We start from the raw sequence: 20,359 nt of genomic DNA on the forward strand, positions 1-20,359 counted from the left end.
TGGTTTTGTTGAGGTTATATTAGTTTGCAGTTGGATACAAAGCAAGTAATTTAAAAGACAAATCTATTAGCAGTGACTACATCTGTCAGTGTTTCCTGTTTGTTAAAGAACATTCCTTCAGATATTCTTAACCCAAACCTATGAGAAAAAAACATTTTTGAGAGTTTAGCGGTGAGCATATTTCTTAAGTGACTTGGTCTTGTTACTTAAAATTCATAGAATTTAAATTTTTAAAAATATATTTAAAGAACACTCTAGCCTTTTAAACATTTACAGCTAAATAGATTCTATACTTGCTGAAGAGATTCCATCCAACATCACTGTGATTAGTGTAATTTGGCCCTAAATACCCTATACTATTTCAAAAGCTACTCTATGTACCAATTATGTTTCTGAAGAGAAAGTAGAAGTATAGTCAATAAACGTGAGACTTTTGATAGTGGTGTTTTTCTCTTCATGAATAAAAAGATGGAGCATGAGCATTAGTAATTATATGTTGTTTTTAATAGGGTAACACATTTTGAAAGCCACCAGCAAGATGAGAGCAAATGGTTATAACAGAATCAGTGCTACAGTGTTAGCATTCCTGAAGTCCCTTTATCAACTAAATTATGTATACCATTTTATGAAGGTCTAAAATTACAGACTGATATTTGGGAAAAAAAATACTACCTTAACTTTTAGGGTAATATATCTAATAATATCTCGCATATATGTTGCATTTGACTTAGAGAGTTGAAGGAGATCCTGTAGTCTAAACTTTCAATGTCACAGACAAAGACACTGAGCTTGAAATGACAATGTCAGAAGACGGTAGAGCTGAGGTTCAACTGCAGGTCTCTAAAGTGCTAATGGGCACATTCTAGTGTATTCTGAAACATCCTCGTTTACTCTAAATCATTAATTTAAAAGTTACAAATTTTCACTAAAATGTACATACTGTACAATTTGCATAGGTGAATTTAAACTAAAAATGTGAAATTGTCAACTTATAAAATATATCTTAAAATGTATTCTAGAGGGAGCATCTGCTTATTAATGTGCTATATATAAAAAAGCAGAGCATGCTTTCTTTCTTTCTCTGCATATGCTGTTAAAAATATAGGTTCCACCTTTAGGATCTGTTCTAGAAAACATCTCAATATAAGAAGTATAATAAACCACTGAATTATTTAAGAATTTGCCTTAAAAGACAGTATTAAAGTAACTGGCGTGGCCTTGATTTTTTTTTTTTAAAATTAAAGTCTATTGGGGTGACAATTGTGAGTAAATTTACATAGATTTCAGGTGTACATTTCTGTAGTACATCATCTAGATGTCACAGCCTTGAATTTTTAATTCACTTTAAAGAACTCTAGATTTGAATCTCTGAATTTATTACCTGATTTCTTTGTCTGGAGGTTGACTTACAGATTGTTGTTAAAGACTGGCAAGGATAATATTATGTTAAAAGTTTATTTTTGGAAAGCATTTTTTTCACAATTTAAGAACATAACTCTACTGTTGGCAATTATATTCAGTTAAGCTGTGTGTGGTTTTTTATTTTATTTCTCTATTTACCACAGACATTTCAAAATATAATTATAATTTTTTATAATATTTTTTCCAGAAATACTTCACCCTAAACTTCAAGATGCATTTGTGATATATATATATATATATATATATATATATATATATATATAACAGGATATATATGATATAATACAATGTGATTTATTTCTAGCATATTAAAAAAATATAAATAAATATATAATCTATCTTTATAGTTAAGAGTAAAATATTTTAGAAAAATATACTTTTTGATGTAATATTAATAATAGCAATTCTGTGTAATAAAGAACACTTGTGCATGTGAAACTATATGAAATCATCCATATTAAAAAAAGAAACTTGTAAGTCACTCACATGAAACATATATTCACAAGCACGTGGCTTGTATGTTTGCATGTATGCACACACGTAAATGCAATTCACAAGTTGCCACCTCTGCATAAAAGAAGAATATTTACTGAGGGGAGATTTCATCACTGTATACCTGAACTCACTTATATCTTAGGCTCATGTAACTTTACTTTGCATTTTAATGACTGTTAATAGAACATATTAAATACTAATATCTTTTCTCTAATAAGTTAATGTTAGCACTGTATTTGGCACTCTTTCAAAACTCTTTGGAAATTTTAACCACCTACAAAATTTGAATGAGCTCTTCTTAAGCATTAATTGCCTAGAGTGAAAATGAAACTCATCATTTTCCTTTCCTGAAGTGAAGTCTTTCAGTTCAATCTGGAAACAGAACAAAAGATTTCATCTTCAAATTCCAAGAGAACACATCTAAAACAGGACCTGTTCCATAATATCTAGAATTTAAAATAGTTTTAGACAATCTATTTTTTGTATATTCAGAAAAAAAATTACTTTTTGTTTCTCTTCAAGGTACAAATATAATTAAATCAAAAATATATAAAAAGTCTCAGGGATTTTATAACAACAAATAATAAAATAAACTTGAACAACAAAACAATAGTCTTGAACGAAAACAGAACATTCATATTCCTAATTAAGTGTGGTACTGAAAATGTCTAATTCTGTGTTCGGACAGAAGTTAGTATCTCGCTTTCAGTGTCTGTGGAGTTGCAAAGGTCTATATAGTCTGCTTTCATTTATTTAAAATGCAGAATTAAGTTGCAATGTGCAGTGCCTACTGGCATTAATAGAGCTGTGCCCAAGCAATATAGCATGTAATCCTTTTGTAATTTAAAACCTTTTAAAGTATTATTGCTCTTGTGAAATGGTTTTACAGTAAGGTTATAATACAAGGAAGGAAACAACAGGGAAATTGTGAAGTATAGAGCATTAGTATTTGAAGTACACTTTCTGAGGGATTTTATTTCTATACTTGCCCATAGCAATTGGGTCAAAAGAAGTGCATAAAACTAATATAACACCCATGAACCATTTAAAGAAAATGTTGCAGTGTGCACAGAGCAGCTACAATCCGTGGTCCTTATAAAGGTGGATTTGCATTGCTCTTCCTTGGTGAGTAATGACCTAAAATTGTATCCAGGTTGTCTATATTAAGTTAGAGAGCTTGGTAGTAATTGCTTATGAAGGAATTTATAGCTGCATGTGTGAAAATATATGGGCTATAAATGTATTTATTTATTTAGCAAAACTGTGCTTACCCTCATGCACCCAGCAGCCCAGGACCTGTGCCGTGAGGACTCTTTGGCACACTCAGGGTTCAATTCGCAGATGTTTGCTCTGTTACTGCATATCTAGAGGGAACCTGCTGAGTAGCTTGACATAGGGGGCTATTTTTCAATTCTTAATTGAATTACCAAAAGTTCTACAAGATTACAAAGTTACTGGTTTTTCATTCTCCTCACATTAAATACTGTCTTGAGACAAGGAGTCAAAATGCAGCCTAACATAAGCCCTCTCAGAAATTGGATGCTTTTTAAAAAGTATATCTCTATCTCTGTCTCTGTTTATTTGTGAATAGTCTCTTAGAAATGGCTTGAAAGTTATTGCATAGAAGGAAAATCAACTAACCAAACATTGTCAGGAAATGGACACTATACACAATTGCTAAAACTTTATAGTAACCAAAGATATTTATGGCAATAGATTGCTCTCAAATACCACTTAAGCAATAACACATTGAGAGAAAGCTATTTCTTGGTTATGGTACTTGGCACCTATATGTTTCATTAAATTGTTACAATTGTTTGAAAAATGTCAGCCAGCATATAATAGAGACTATTAAATTGTGGAATAGCATATGCAAGAGGAATTCCTAAACAAAGAAAAAAAACAAAACAAAACATGTCATCTTGTACTTCACCTTGAACCTCTTCCTGAATTTCTTCAGACTTTACTTTCACATCCTTAGATATATATATATATATATATATATATATATATATATATATATATATATATATTTTTACTAGTTTCAGGTCTACAAAACAATGTATAATTAAACATTTAAACCCCTCACGAGGTGATAACCTCCCCAATCTACCCCTCTGACATTGTATATAGCTGTTACAATGGCACTGATTTCTTAGGTATTTTTTAATCCTCTTTTTACTTAGATGTGTTAAGATTTTTGTGATTATAAAGTATTCCTATATCTCAACTGTTTTGGAACAAATGGGTTCCATTTAACGTATCATAAAATAGTAAATTGATGTAAATGTTGTACTAATGCTTTAAAAGTGACCTACAGCTACAAAGTATACAATAAGAAATACAGTTTCTTTTTAAATCTGTTAATATCGCTTAATTACAGGGAACTATAATTGAGAGAAGTCAACTGGCCTATTTAATGGCCTGTGCCAAAAGACCATATAAAGTCAGCTTTTGTTTTCTCATTAATCCCACGTGACACAGTCAAGTGCTCATAGTTCATTGAGCAGCAGTGATTACGTCCATCCACCTAGTCTCTCTGCAAACCTGGAATAAAAATGGAAAGGCTTGTTAGACAGAGAACTAAAATGCTATTGAGAAAGAGAAAAGGAGGTATATTTGGGACATGAAGAAGAGAGAAGGTCTCTAAACTGAAAGATCTGGAATGGAGATTGTGAAAAGTGTGGAGGAGAATTTACACAAAGTGAGCAGGGTCAGTGGTTAGTTCAGTGAGTGCTGAAGCATATCTCAGTAACATACATACCAAGGAGTCTGCTATCTTGGAAGAATCTAGAGGGTGGGCTTGGCCAAGTCACCGGGAAGGAAAATGCTGCTGGCCCCAGAAGTTGAACAGGAACAAATGTCTTCATATACACAGTAGTTAAATGCAAATGTATCCACCTAGGTAACATATGGCTGCTAGGAATTCACTTCCTGCCATGAGTTGCTAAGGGTCCAGTTGGAGAAACAAAACATGACGACTAAATCCACTGTTTTGTTTAATGTTTCTACTACAGATACTCAATCTATGGTACTAATGCACTTTATTTTGTGATCGAATTTGTGATGCAAAATGTAGGACGCAGGAAAGCTAATTTTGCAATGAATTTGTTTGTTGGGGACAAAACAAAACAACAACAAAACAGTTACAAAGAAATTTTCACCCAGAGGGTTAGAAACCAAACCAATCTGTGTGACTATCAATCATTGTAAAAATCTTGCATTTATTAATTTATTCTTTAATTTCACTTAAAATATTTACCAAATAAGACCTAACCGGAAAATAAGCCCTACTATGATTTTTCAGTACGACATCCCCTGAACATAAGCTCTCATGTGTCTTTTGGAGCCAAAATTAATATGAGACCTGGTCTTATTTTGGGGGAAACACGGTACCTAGTAATGCTGCAGGCAATGCATTACATGTTGGAGATAAATTGTCAACAGGAGGATCCTTTTCCCTCAGGAAGTGAAAGAAAGCAGGACTATATATAAAGGAAGCAGAGAAAGACATTTGCGCTCTAGTACTACAGGAGGGAAAACAAGCATGTTATTTCCCTGGTTTTAGAAAACACTTTCCATTGAAAGATCATATTGTTCTTTAGCCATATTAGGAGCCTGACACCTATATGGTGCCTTCATTTCTGAAGATGCACAATTTCAAGATTTGATGGCTTATACAACCTTTCATAACTATTATTAGCAATCTCGTTGAGGTGTATTTGAAAAATTCAGAATAAAATAGAGAAATAAGAAAAATATCTATGTTCCTGGTATCCAGAATTAACAGATGCTAATATTTTTTTTATATTTATGTCTCCAATTTTTAAACAACAATACTTTTTTAAAAGAAGAGAAAACAATTTTTAAAAAATAGACTCCTATGTACTATGGATGTAGTTGATGTTTATTTTAAATTATTTTGCTGTTCACCCTTTTTTCTCATTCTACAAAAGTAATCTCTACCTTGAAATTGATATATATTCTAACCATCTATATTTCTGTGATTTGGTTAGGTATTTATATGGCATTTGATTTTAAAATATGTACTGCATTTTCATTTTAAGTCAAAGTATATATTACTCAAGCTGAGTACCTCTGGGTTCACCACAATCTAATGAATATTTTTGCTTTGTTTTTCAAATGTATTTAATGATGACAGAAAAATAAACCAATGGAGAAGCATACATAGAAGACATTAGAGAGAAGGCTCTAGATAAAGGCTCAAGGCTACCTGATTTGAGACAGAGTAAGTTTGAGGTCATTAAACTATCAGAACCTACTGTATGGATCCCTTAAAATATAAATGCTGTCAGTTTCAAGAAATACTCATAAAACTATGAGCTTTGAGCTAAGCATATTTAGGAATGTTCTCAAAGTTCTGCCCTTGTCTTTTCGTACCGGAAATTGTTCGTGTGTCTGATTGAGAAAGTATATTAGAGTCAGGAACCATTGGAGAACCTACCTTCTGAGAAAGTACTCAGGCCTCATCTTCTCTAGGCTTTTCAGTTTTCACAACAACAATAACAACATGAACAGTTAATTGGTTCCAGAAAGAGAGTGTGAGAGATGAGAGGAAAACCATGAATATGTGTTTTTCTGGAAGGCTAGCCACACAAATGTCAGCAAGTCATGTGCTGTTGCTGGCTCAGGGCATGGCACCCCATGCACCAGAAGGAAGGTGTTATCAGTTGTGTCAAGTGGGATGAGGCCTGAGAACTGTGCCTTGAGTTACTAATGTGGAGGTCATGGTTGACCACAATACTTCGTAGAGCAGTTTCAAGGGCCTGGGGTGGTGACAGTGTGATCCATGTGGGTTGTTCAAAAATATGTATGGAGAGAAGTTACCTACACCAAGTAGAGACCATTCTTTACATGGATTCTTTTCTGTAAATGTGAATTTCTTATTAACCTTTAAGGCTCTGTACCAAAAGTTTTAAGAATGTTTTAGAATTCTTCATGAAAGGAATTCTTAGTTTCTTAAAATGGGTGGGAAAAAAAAAAACATGATCAGTGGGAGTTTTTAACACGTAGAATTGTTACTTAATGAAACCAATGGCAAAAAAATACAAGGCTACTGCCTCTGTAATGGTTGCACAAAATGTATAACTGTTCCATTCATTTTTTTAGCAAACAACCTTGATTTTATAAGAAGCTAGGGGGAGTAATAGACGAACAGGCTATATTGCTGCTACTGTAGAATTGCGTGGAAAATATAAAGAACTACCCCTTTTTAGCAAAGAAAACAATTGTATCTTATTTATCATTATGTGATTTTTTCATAAAACTTTTGTTGCCTTTGCTGTTATTGATATTTTTCTTTTTATATGTGGCTATGAAACTCTTTCTTAGGAATTTATATCAGAGAGTAAGCTAATAATCCTGATTATGAGGCAAGTTGGAGTAGTTATTTTTATAGTATAGTTAATGATAATTTCTCAGGAACTGCAATAGATGTTTCAGGGAAGAAAGATTTAGCCACATAATAATATGCAGACTATTAATCATCAGTAATGGAAAACTTCAAATTGACTTCAAAGAATAAAACAAATGTATTTAGAGTGATTTCCATTTAATATGATTGTTGTTATTGAGCTCTGGACCTCTAAAGTTTGATTTACATATGTTTCCTGCAGTATTAAATCTGATTTAGCAAAATTATCTTAACTATAATTCACTATATATTCTTTTCAAATTTGGCAAACAGGAAAAAAATTTAGTGTGTGAAATCTTGAAATATTTATTGTTAGGAGGGTTTGTGGTGATTAAATTATCTTCGTCAGAAGGAATTGGTTTCTTAAAGTTTTGGCTATTTTATGTTTGATCTTAAATATTGTTTGTATTGCTATCATATTTTTTCTTTCTTTTCCTTTTTTTATGCTCTAATTCATAGATTTGTAACCCCCAGAGGCTATTTACATCATAAAACTCAAAATTTGTTCAAAGTAAGGATGTAAGAGTGGGTTAAACTTTTCCTCTGATGCCATTTACTGTTCTATAAACAGAGGCTGTTCCAGAATTAGATACAGGAGAGATTTCTGGGTGAAATATTTTTGGAATAAAGCGACTTACCTGAGTTCTACAGTCATATTGTGCTTGTATTGTATTTCCTTAGGTAGGTTAGAAGACAAGGCATGCTATTAGTGCTCACCCCTCAGTAATGCCACTGTTTATGAAGCACCTATCCCTTTATTTCATAGTCGTTTCATGTATTAAGTCCGATTCTATCACTTCTTATCATTGGATATGATGTTAAATTTAATGCACTAATAACTTCTGTCCCTATCGTCAAATTAATCCTCATATACTTCATGGTTGAAGCACCATCAAACTACTCACAGCTCACAGGCCTAGTCATGAGAATTCATAGCTTCTAGCCTTCGCATATGCTCTTGCTTCTGTCACGAATTTCTTCTAACCATTGATTCCATTATTGGTCCATCTTTCAAGCTTCTGCCCGTGAATCAAACCCAGGAGTCAAGTTGTTCTCTCTTATCTGTCCCTTCCCAATCTGTGCATCCATTTTCACATGGCATTTTTACATATCATGGTGCTTATTTGTTTTTGTGTATGATTTCATTGCTAGAGTGATGGTATTGCAGATATTAAATGCTGTATCTGGGTCAACCAATACAATTTTGACACATTTGCATGCACTCAGCAAATGATTGATGATCAAAAAATAAACAAAGCAGAATAGGGGAATAAATGAGCAAATGAATAGATCTTGAAGGGAGATATGGCAGAGTAGTTAATAGCCCAATTCTTGTCATTTAGGAATGCTTTTACTGGGCAAATTCTTGTACAAAGAACTTTGAATATATCTGAACTTCTTTCTTCCCTACCTGTTAAGGAAGGATTATATTTTCTACCTCTCTGCAGAGGTTTCTTGTGGATAATACATAAAATCTTGTCTACATAGATAGAAAGTATTATACAAATACAGGTGTTTTTTTTTTTTTAGAGGCATTATGATATCCATAAAAAAAAAATCATGTGATCTATGATGGGTTAAAAAAGGACAAGGCGTAGCAAATGCTAAAGAGCTAGACATCAGACTGAAAGAAAAGTGAAGCCAAAAATTCACTATAATATCCCGAGGGCCAGACGAAGAAATGTTAACGTTAGCTCAGGGAGTCCGAAATCTGGCCACACATTACAACTATCTGGATATTTTAAAAAACTATTATATATCTGGTGTGGGGTGGGGCTCAGTCGTGAACATTTTTAAAAACTCCGAGGTGATTGTCATACAGTCAGGGTGAGAGCCACTGCTGGGTCACCAAAATTGAGGAAATGTTTCTAGGGAGAAAAACTGCATAATACATGAGGTATTTTTAAAAGATTAATCAGCATGAATAGGTATGAGGAGAGGCTAGCGACAGGAATTGAGTGATTAAAATGTCTAGGAACATCACAAATGAAAAGATCTGTTTCTAAGTAATAAACTTTTTTTTTTTCTTAGAAAGTTAAGGAAGCCACTGTGGAGAGATATCAAAGATAGGCCTTATTAATTAACAGTGAAATTGTTCAGACAAACTTAGGCTCTTTTCAAGAATTAATACTGGCAGAGCAGAATTTTACAAACTGCATCTAGATCACAAGCAGAGGTTAAAATGACAATCACTATTTGTTCAGTTACCCATGAAAAGTTCCTAGAGGAGGTTAAGTTTTGAACATAATGGATTGATAATGTTTGTAGAGAGAACAGACAGACCATATATATATATATATATATATATATATATATATATATATATATATATATATATATATATTTTTTTTTTTTTTTTTTTTTTTTTTTTTTTTTTTTTTTCTTTTTCTTTTCATACCAAAAGTTTCTAATATGGGTTGGGGTTTGAAAGTCAGAGCTTCCTAGACTTCCATATTGCTACATTTTCTGAAACAAACAGACAAACAAAAATAAATAAATGAGATACTTAATTGATATCTTCAAAATGTAACGGAGAGTATCCCGGAAATCATTTAATGCACGTGCCCCTTTCCTGGGTTTAAAGTAATTTTAAAATAAAAATAAACATTTAAAAATGTAATGCGAGTGTTTTAAACTGATTTAAATATATAAAACGGTGATCTTGAGATAACAATGTACTTAACTAGATATACTAAACTCTAAAACTCATTTGCTTTTTAAACTATTTTTGATAATAATATTCTAACAGCTTGTTTTTTGGGATGGAAAACGTAAAATTTTGTTAGTGAATAAAAAATGTAGCATACTAGTTTGAACAAATATTATCTTCCCTACTTATGTTGTAAAAATCTGTGCATATGTTGTAGTCTTATGGGAGAGGAAACATTGTGTATCAATGCTGAACCCTTTCTGGAGGCACTACAATATCTTTTAGTAAAGTAGAAATCTTAGAAACCCCAATGTTTTGTTTAATGAACAAACAGCAAGACTAATAAATACTATTTTCCTTGAATCTAACCAGATATTTAAGGAAGAAGGAAGCAAGAATAACAAGAAGTAAATGATATCCTATTTTCACATAAAAAATACTTTAGTGAGGAATATGAAAAAGAGCCATTTTAATATTTTAACAGAGAAAGACCAAGCCATAATTTAATATCTTGCCTTCTATAATTCACATCTATTTCCAAGTGAATTATTTTAGTTAACCTGTTTTTTTAAAAAATACTTTATATTTGGTACACAAAAAAGTAAAATCATATTTTAAGATCTTAAGCTTTTAGTTTTCAATTTTGTCTATTTCAAATGCATCATTTATAAAGGCCATGCACATGGTAGATGAGTTTTGCGACATTGCCCAGAAAGCTGGGTAGCAACCCAACCTTGGGAAAAATATTTATTATGCCTCTTTTTCTTCATCTGTAAGTGAGACATAAAATAATATATATGTCACAGGTTATCTGTATTACATATATGAAGCATTTGAATAATATCATACAAAAATAGTAATGTGAAAATTTACTAAATGTGTTTTAGGTACTGAAATCACAAGCATAATAAATAAACATTGCTTAAAAAATAAAAGGTAAAAATAAAATTACATTTTTGATTTCTTTAGTTTTAGTTAAACTATTTGACAATTTGTTTATCCTGGGATGATTTTTTATCTTTTTGGTAAAGGCTCGGTATTAATGCATGTACCTGTGAGTGTAGATCCTTGTTAGTTCAAGTGCTACTCTTTAATTAGACTCTTAGCAAACAACCATGTCTCTCAATAGACACTCTAATGTGGAGTGGTTTGTCACAATTATTTGGTAATCTCTTTCAGTGTAATTCACACAGCAAAAGTGACAATATTCCTGTCACTCCTCAGAAATGTCCCAGCTCTGCGGGTTTCCACATTCAGGAGAATGAAGAAAGCCATTATGAGGTATGCCATATCTCTATAGAGACCATTCTCAGTACTGAGCAATTCGCATTTTCCTAGTGATTTTAAATACTGTAAGTTAACTATTATAAATATTTTCTTTGCTGATCTCTTATATGTTCATATTTTTATGCTAGTACTTTTTCAAAACAACTTTAAGTAAACCATTTTAGAACAAAAGCAAATGATAATCTTTTTTTTTTCCTTTTTGGTAATGATCTAACTATTAAAAAGAGTATAATGTTCTTGTCATTGAATGAAAATAGTTGATGTTTATCTAATTTTGGAGGAAGTAATAAGCAACTTTCATAGTTATATGTTCTTACTAATTTACTTGTATTAGTTGAGCTAAAAGATGCACAATTCTATTTGTTGAAAGGTTGATTTGCTTCATCCCCTACTCTCAAGGGAAGTAGGAGACAATGCTGCTTAATATAAACAGGCAAAATTGGAATTATCATTAATCTTTTCCTTTTCTTTTACTATTTTTTTCTCATGTCAGCTTGATCCTTCATTTTTATTTTGAATTTAAAATTAAAAAAAATATTTGTTTTAATGTGTCCATCCACTGTAAATTGTAGAAGATCCCTTTCTTTCTTTCTTTTCTTTTCTTTTTTTTCTTTTTTTTTTTTTTTTTATGTTGGGAGGGTCATTCCAGTACCAATTATTTTAACATGGCTGGATACAGAGATATGTTCTCTCTAATTTCAATTTTTTTAAATTGGGGTGTAAAATAACATAAAATTTATCATTGTAATATTTTTTAAATGTATAGCTCAGTAGTGTAAAGTACATTCACATTGTGCAATAGAAGATCCATATTTTTAAGGAACTGTGTTTCAATATTTAACACTAATTTTAATACATAAATCTTTGTTTTCCCTAATTTCCACAGTCATAACATAATATAGATAGATGATAGATAGATAGATAGATAGATAGATAGATAGATAGATAGATAGATAGATAGATAGATGATAGATAGATAATGTATATGCATATATATCTATGTCTGTGTCAGTGTGTTAGTGTGTAGTCTATTTTCTTATTGAAGCTAGATTTCTCTCCCCGACCCCCATCCCCTTAAAGGTATTGAAAACATTTTGATTATTATTAGCAGTAAGGATTTTTTGCACTTGTTTTTACCAACAAAGGAATCAATCATTCTCAAAAGCCCCAGTAGTTATGGAGGTCTGAAGAACTATTTTGAAAAAAATTTGATTGATAAGCAACTTCATTTTGGACAGTTAATTGAGGTAGAAAAGGGGTAAAATGAAAATTTGGACAGTTTTATTCCCTAATTTATCCTCCACATATTTTTGTTATTTTTCTTTATGTGGATCTAACTATTCAGAAACACCCTTCGAAACTACAGCATCCATTCTTCTCTTACATTGCTTTTATTTTCTTCTTTAGCTTCTCTTTCTCAAAAATCTTAATCACTGGACAGTTGAGGGAAGAACTATAAATTTAGCCTTTGATTTGTCATAATCACTGTGTATGTTTCCAATGTTTAGAACACAGGAGATTCTCCCATTAATCACCCTTATTTAATTCAATAATAACACAACAACCCTTATTCTATGGTAGAAATAAGTAGGTTTTATTCATAAATAAAAACTCATGTAAATATTTAAAAAAACCTACCCAAAATGTTCTGAAAGCCATTGAAATCCAAGTGAATTTCAAGTTTCTAGAATATATATATATATAACATTTTCATGTCTGTGGTGTTGAGTAAAGAATCTCTACTCTTCAGACAGCTTTTTGATTACCCAGGGAGTGAAATGGGGAAATTGTACTGAAGATTTCCTTATTTTTTTCTTGAGAATTTAAATGATCTATAATTAAAATAATTTTCTACAAACCATATGATTTTTATCCTTAGATATTTTATAAGGTCCAAAGCATAAGAACAGTTTTTACAGTGTTTACTTGACTAAAGTTGTAGGGAATATGGACAAGAAAAAAAACGATACCAAGAGCTATGGTGTTAATTTATATTATGACTTCAATTAGCAAAGAACAGTGAAAGTAAATTGTGTGCTATATTTCCAAACAAAAGAAAGTAGACAAATTATTTTAGAAATCTTTTATTCCACAAATTCTCATGTAACCATTATCCGTTATGTCCACTGTAGTTTGAATGGTTTCAAACTAGGCCATCTCTAAGGTCCTATCTCTCTCTAGTGGTCTATGATACTAAATAAATGTGATGATAATGACAACTGACATGTTCGTAGCACATATTCTGTGCCAGGGTGTATTTCAAGCTCCTTATGTGTATATCTGACCATCATTTACATTTTGCCCTTGATCAGTTCAAATTGCTTTTGACCATAATATGCTTAATATCTTAAGTTATATTTAAGCAGAGAGATAGCCTCTGAGGTGTCCTGTAAAATAAAACTTGAAGACAGAAATGATGTCAGCTTTGGAGTTCTATAAAGTATTTTGAGAGACAGGGTTTCTGTATAAATACTTAAGATCTGCAGGCCAATAACAAAGGGGATAGTTTTAGTAACCAATCATTTAATAGTTATTACTCTAGTATGAATCATTCTTGAGAATTAACAACAAAAGGTGATTAGAACCTACAAATTAGTGCTACCTTATTGTTTTTCATTTTCTTGAATAATGTGCTAAGCCTGGTAACTGAATGCATATTACTATTTTTTTTTAATTTTTTCACAATTTATACTTCTCTTTATCATCTTACTAAAAAAAGAGGATGTTTGTTATTTTATCATAAAAGCTTAAAAGCATAAACTATACTGTTCCAATAGAAGGTCATATTTTGTATCAATTAATGTTGGATTATCTGAATAAAGTTATTACATTTGTATTATGACATTAGAAACAGAATAAAACCAAAGATGATATGCCTAACAAGGTTTTAATTGCTCTCAAATTATCATTCTTAACCTGCCACTCTTAATTTAGCTATGACAGTTATTGCTTATACAGAAATGTTAATATCAACTATTGAGTAACTTATGTACCAGATACTATCCTAAGCACTTCCTATGTATTACCAATTTATCTAATCTAATACTGAGTATAAAACAGGCTACAATTTCATCTACCCCTAGGAAAAAATTCTGTCAATTGATCTCTTAAGTGCTCATTTACAATTTTCTTCATATGTATCCTGCTATAAGATATGTTAAATATAGGGAATTTTCATATTGTAATTGATAAAATATAGCTCATTTAATCCTGACAACAATCTCATTAGATAGGTACTATTATTTTTCCCATTTTACAGGTGGGAAACTAGACACAAAGTTTACATAATTTTCTCACGTTCACAGACGTAGTAATTAGTGGAGCTGGAATATAAAAGTAACATGTCTTCAGAAACTGCAACGTTAACTACTCTGTGACAATGTCTAAGTAAAAACAAAATAAAATCACAGGCTATTTGACTGTCAGGGACCACAGAGATTATGCAGTCATACTATTGACACATAACTTAAAAACAAGAAATACGGAGTAGCTTGTCCTAGATCACAGAACTAGCTAGTGATAGCACCAGATTTAGATCCAGGTTTTCTGATCTTGGACTAAATACCTCTGAACTGTATTCAATTTTTCTAAACAAGTGTCAAAGAAAATAGTTCATATTTGAAATTTTTCTTAAGTTAGATTTCAGATACGGTGTGGAAGTTAAACGAACTGTCATGTTTAAGTTTCCTTTTCAGGCAGGCCTTCCTTCACTGGGTACACAAAGCACGATATGGTTAAAATAGAAGCAAAGAAATGAATAAGTGCACATTGTTGTCATACAATAAATATGTATTACCTTTACTAAGCATCTTTGAGCTCCAAACTTTAGTCATTTCTTCTGTTATATTCAAATACCTTTACCTATGAAATAGCATAGAATGTAGGCAGGTAGAGCTTTTAGTGTCTATATTCTGCATTCTGCAGGGAAATATCTCAGTTATTGGAATTCACACAAAACTGCATCTCAGTATGAGTAGCTGTTTCCTGTCACAGTTTTTGATGCTTGAGCTAAAGTATTCCTACAAAGTGGTCTAGTGTTCAGTGTATGAATTTTTGAGATAAGAGTTTTTCCTTGTAGCAATGCAATCCAAAAAAAAATCAATGTCAGATGGAAATCTTAACTCTAAGAGTTAGGGAGATTGGTGGAAGAACTTTAAAATAAGTGAGAATTTCAGCCGCCAGACTTTGAAAATGTGGCAGCTATATCAAGTGTAAAATTCTTGGGTGCAGATGGTTGATTAAGATATCCCAGGAGGGACCACTGCTGTATATCTCTAGACTAAAATTGCGAAAACAATTATGATAGGGGTAGTATGTCTGACCTTTTACATGAATTTATAACACAGGTTTTCCTGGATTCAGAAATTTGTAAAAGTTATCATTAGTTTCACAAATATTCCAATGGTGTCATGTGATGGAAATATTTAATAGCATAAGATATGTCAAACGGAGAATGGCAGGAGTCTGTGTGTAATCAAAGAAAAGAACTACAGTGAATGAAACCATTACTATTAGTATGTGTCTTGCATTTCACATTCATAACCTTGTGTAGGACAGTTGTATTCAGGTAAGTATCATTTCTTGCCACTAAAAATGAAGTTATGGGTACACCTGGAGCTTGAGTCATCAAACCAAAAGTACACTGAAAGACATGAGTTCAGTGGTCTCAATGTTTGTAACACATCTTAGATCATTCCTGTTTAAATTAACAATAGGAAACATAGTAAGAGCAAAATGATTACATTAACTGGCATTTTCAACTGAAAACCAGGAGAGATGTGAAGTCAAAATACTTTCCGTTTATCTTTCTTGGTCTTGGTCTTGTTTTCTCTTCTCTTTTGTTCTCTCTTCTCTTCTCTCTCTCTCTCTCTCTCTCTCTCTCTCTCTCGCTCGCTCGCTCGCTCTCGCTCTCGCTCTCGCCCTTCCTCTTATTTTTCCTGTACTTACCACAAATTAACTTTAACTTAACTAACCAAATAATCTGGATCTAAATTAAACAGGATTTAATATATGAATTTTAAAATACATAATTGCGTTGTCCTTTTCATGACGTATTATGTTACCCAAGTACATTTCACTTTTAATAAATAAATGTGTTCAGTACTTAGGATAGGTATTACAGTTGATATTAGATTTTAAATGAAAATAATAGGTTAACCATTTAGTGAATTTTTATATTATGATATTTGTGAGTAATAAAGGTTATGCCAATAGATTCTCACTAATAATACTAAATTAATTCACTAGCCATTTTATTTTCCTTTTTTTTTCTTCATAAGAACAACATTTGCTGAACATATGGAACTAAAAGTTTTTGCACAGCAAGGAAACAACCAACAAAACAAAAAGTCAACCTACTGAATAGGAAAAGATTTTCAAAAATGATACATCCAATAAGGAGTTAATATCCAAAATATATAAAGAACTCATACAACTTAACACCAAAAAAACCCCCAATATTCCAATTTAAAAAATGAGCAGAGGGCCTGAATAGACATTTTTCCAGAGAGGACATACAGATGGCCAATAGACATATGAAAAAATGGTAAACATCACTAATCATCAGTGAAATGTAAATTAAAACCACAATGAGTTATCCCCTCACACCTGTCACAATGACTACCATCAATAAATCAATAAATGTGCTGAGAAAAATGAACCCTTATGTATCATTGGTGGGATTGCAAATTGGTGCAACCACCATGAAAAACAATATTGAAGTTTCTCAGAAAATAAAAAATAGAGCTGAAATCTGACACATCAATTCTACCTTTAAGTATTTATCTGGAGAAAACAAAATCACTAATTCAAAATATGTACTTTTATACACCCCTGTGTTCATTATAGAATTACTTGTAATAGCCAAGCTATGGCAGGAACCGAGATGTCCATCAATAGAAGATGTGGCATATATATATATATATATATATATATATATATATATATATATATATATATATATATGTGTGTGTGTGTGGGTGTGCATATATATAATTCAGCAATGAAAAAACGTGAAATATTGCCATTTGCAGCAAAATGAATAGTAGTATCTATAACACGCTAAGTGAAATAAGTCAAAGAAAGACAAATAGTACATGATTTTACCTATATGTAGATATAAAAAAATGTATAAACAAAACAAAATACAAACAGACCAACAGATATACAAAACAAGCTGATGGTTGACAAAACAACAGGAGCATAATTGGAAGGGAATAATAATAATGAAAAATTACAAATTAGAAATTTTAAAAAAATGAAAGCAAAGTGAGGACATTTGGAGGCCTGGTAAGGATCAATGAGAAATGAACATGAAACTACTTTGTAAATGCCACTCTTATCATCATCATTGTTACTGCTACTGATGTACTACTACTACAACTACTACTACTACTACTACTACTACTACTACTACTACTACTACAGTTAATATTTGGGTTATATAGAGTCTGAAGGAATCTGAAAGGTCCTATTTGTCCATGAGAAGATGTGCAGTGTCATGGATTGATAATAGGCCTGTCACACAGAACAATATCTGAATTTGGGCTCAATATTCACTATGTACATGGTTTGGTGCAAATTATTTGAATTACCTATGCCTCAGTTTCCTCATCTATAAAGTGGGGATAACAGTAGTATCTGAGTAATTCCACTTCTGGTCATTATGGAGTAACTGCTACCAAACTTTCCTTCCTATGTAAATGCAAACACACAAACAAATAAAGAAAAACTTGTGGAATGAAATAAGCAGACAAAGATCAGCAGGCAGGTTTTATCTGAGCAGAGTCTTTTACCTTATGACTAGTGGACTTCCCTAGACAAGTGTAACGTAGTTTCTGTTTACGTTTTCTAACTCATTGTATACTATGCAACAACTTCTCCTTAGCTTTGAGGCTGCGCCAAATATAACATTTCTAAGGAAATTGTCTGCTGCCCACGACTAATAAATGAAATGAAATATATGTTAAAAAAAGAACATTTTCTAAAATACCAAAGGTAAAAAAGAAAATTAAAAATGTTTGTGTATATACGTATACACACACACATAATACATATACAAATACACACTATATATATATGTGTATATATATCTACATATGTATATATACACACACACACACACACACACACACATATATGAAGAGTAACTCCTAATATATCAATTTAAATTTTCAGTAACATATAGAATTTATAAATAACAATTAATAGACCCTTATTATTGAAGAAAGTGATGTTTTTCCAGAGGCTATGTAAATCTGTTTGAACAATGTGGTGGCCTTGTGTATTGACATCACTGGAAATTTGTGGAGAAGCTATTAATTATACCCTTTGTATTCCAGCAACAGTTATGTCAGCTATCAAGTTTTCCAACAGCTCAAATTTTGTTTTTTCATTTACTTAACCCTGTATAAAGGATGGCCATTACGTTCTTTTCCTTTCTTACTAAACACACTCTGGCAATTCCTTCTTCACCACAAAACAAGTGGGCTTGGTTGCATTCACAGGAAGAGCTGTGTCTGACAGATTTGCTGAGGGTGTCAGCTCGGTCACAGGCTGACAGACAGCACCAAACCTTGCTGTGGCCCAGCTCCCGCTAATTAGTTGTTTGAAGCCACTCTGTGCCACAGGCATAGGCTTATCATCCAAAGACATCTTCGCCATTCAGAATGACAGCTGTGATGCAGCTGTTTGTGGGGAGAATGGCGTGTACAAAAAGACAGGGGAGGAGACTTTCAAACAAGTGACAACCATAGCACCTTTCACTGAAGGTTCCTGGAGATGTAACAAAACAACCAACATGTAGACTATAAAAAGGTGTAAATCAATTGTCTGTTGGATCAGCATGAAAACCACACATGAAGTGACAATCAATGATATCAGTGTACGCAAATGAGAGAGAAATACAGCTGCCTCATATCTTTTTAAAGCAACTAAATTGCATGTTCTTTGATTAATACAGGTCAGGCATTTGCTTATGGAATTAACATAGATGTGTGGAGTTTTCAGTAGGTTCTGCACATCTGTGGATAATAATAGAGAAGCCTGCCAGAAAGCCTCATATTTAAAGTCCAATAGAGTATTTGGTCATAAAAATATATTCAGATGCTAAATATCTCAGGATATGGAAGACACATTGGGAGGAGTAAAAGTAATACAAATACAATTTAAATGAGTATGGAAATGGAGAAGATAGAAACATAGGAAGTGAAAACTTATTTTTAGAAGGTGTACTTGTGCTGAAATAACAATGAATGAAATTATTTTATACTTGTGTGTGTGAGCTATGAAGTCTCTTTTTAACTACTATTTAAAGGATTTGGAAATCTAAAAGAAAGTCAAATTATCTATTCTTAGAAGTACATATTGATTAATTTAAATAAATATTTTTCACAGAAGCATTTCAGATTATACAGTGCATATTCTAATTTCCAAATAGCCAGTAAAACAAACAAACAAAAAACAAACAAACAAAAAACAGAAAAGTACAGATGCTATAAACTACATGACCTCAACTTTGACTTGGTTTTAGCTTTTATTCTAACATTATAGAATTTTGAGTTTTAAAATATTAAAACATTTAAAAATAAAAGCAGCATACAATCCCTCCAATTATTGAGGAAGAGTTACCTGGACTTGCTTTTGATTTTTCTCTTGATAGTTTAAAGAACAATAAACACAGAGGGTGCCAAAAAAAAAATGTATACACATTTTAAGAAAGGAAAAAACTGTATTAAAATTGTAATACTTAATATATACCGATAACAAAAGATAAATATAAGTCATGTGTATACCTTTTTTAGGCTCCTCTGGTATAGGTTAAAATGTATGTGTTTGTGTTGCATGTGTTAAACACAGATTAAATTTTTAAAAACAAATTAAGCAGAGACCTTCCCTTTAAATGTCATTTATTTTTTTTTTTTCAATTTTGGAATTATTGGAAACTTTGAAGATCATTCAGTGACAATAGCATGTTATGAGGGAGATAGATGGATTGTGGGGCCACAACCACTGGTAGATCCATATTCAACAGGTTAGGGATGGAGCCTGAAACTGAACTTTTGAAAAACATA

The 20,359-nt window shown here is 31.9% G+C and overlaps 1 protein-coding gene across 7 annotated transcripts in view; it reads left to right on the forward strand.

Moving 5' to 3' along the window:
* The window catches only part of PCDH9 (protocadherin 9), a 918,924-nt gene that overhangs the window by 312,968 nt on the left and 585,597 nt on the right, over nt 1-20,359 (forward strand). For 3 of the 7 annotated variants that reach the window (XM_088792969.1, XM_019712377.3, XM_019712375.3), the window contains exon 3: nt 11,181-11,282. The exons of 2 other annotated variants lie outside the window; for them this stretch is intronic. In XM_088792969.1, coding sequence (XP_088649095.1) covers nt 11,181-11,282 — 102 coding nt within the window. The remainder of the gene's footprint in view (nt 1-11,180; nt 11,283-20,359) is intronic. 2 more of the 7 variants (XM_074329354.2, XM_074329353.2) reach the window with 1 other exon arrangement.

The sequence above is a fragment of the Rhinolophus sinicus genome, chromosome 16 (assembly GCF_057876585.1).
Source record: "Rhinolophus sinicus isolate RSI-liver-muscle chromosome 16, RSI-T2T, whole genome shotgun sequence".
Classification (NCBI taxonomy): Eukaryota; Metazoa; Chordata; class Mammalia; order Chiroptera; family Rhinolophidae; genus Rhinolophus; species Rhinolophus sinicus.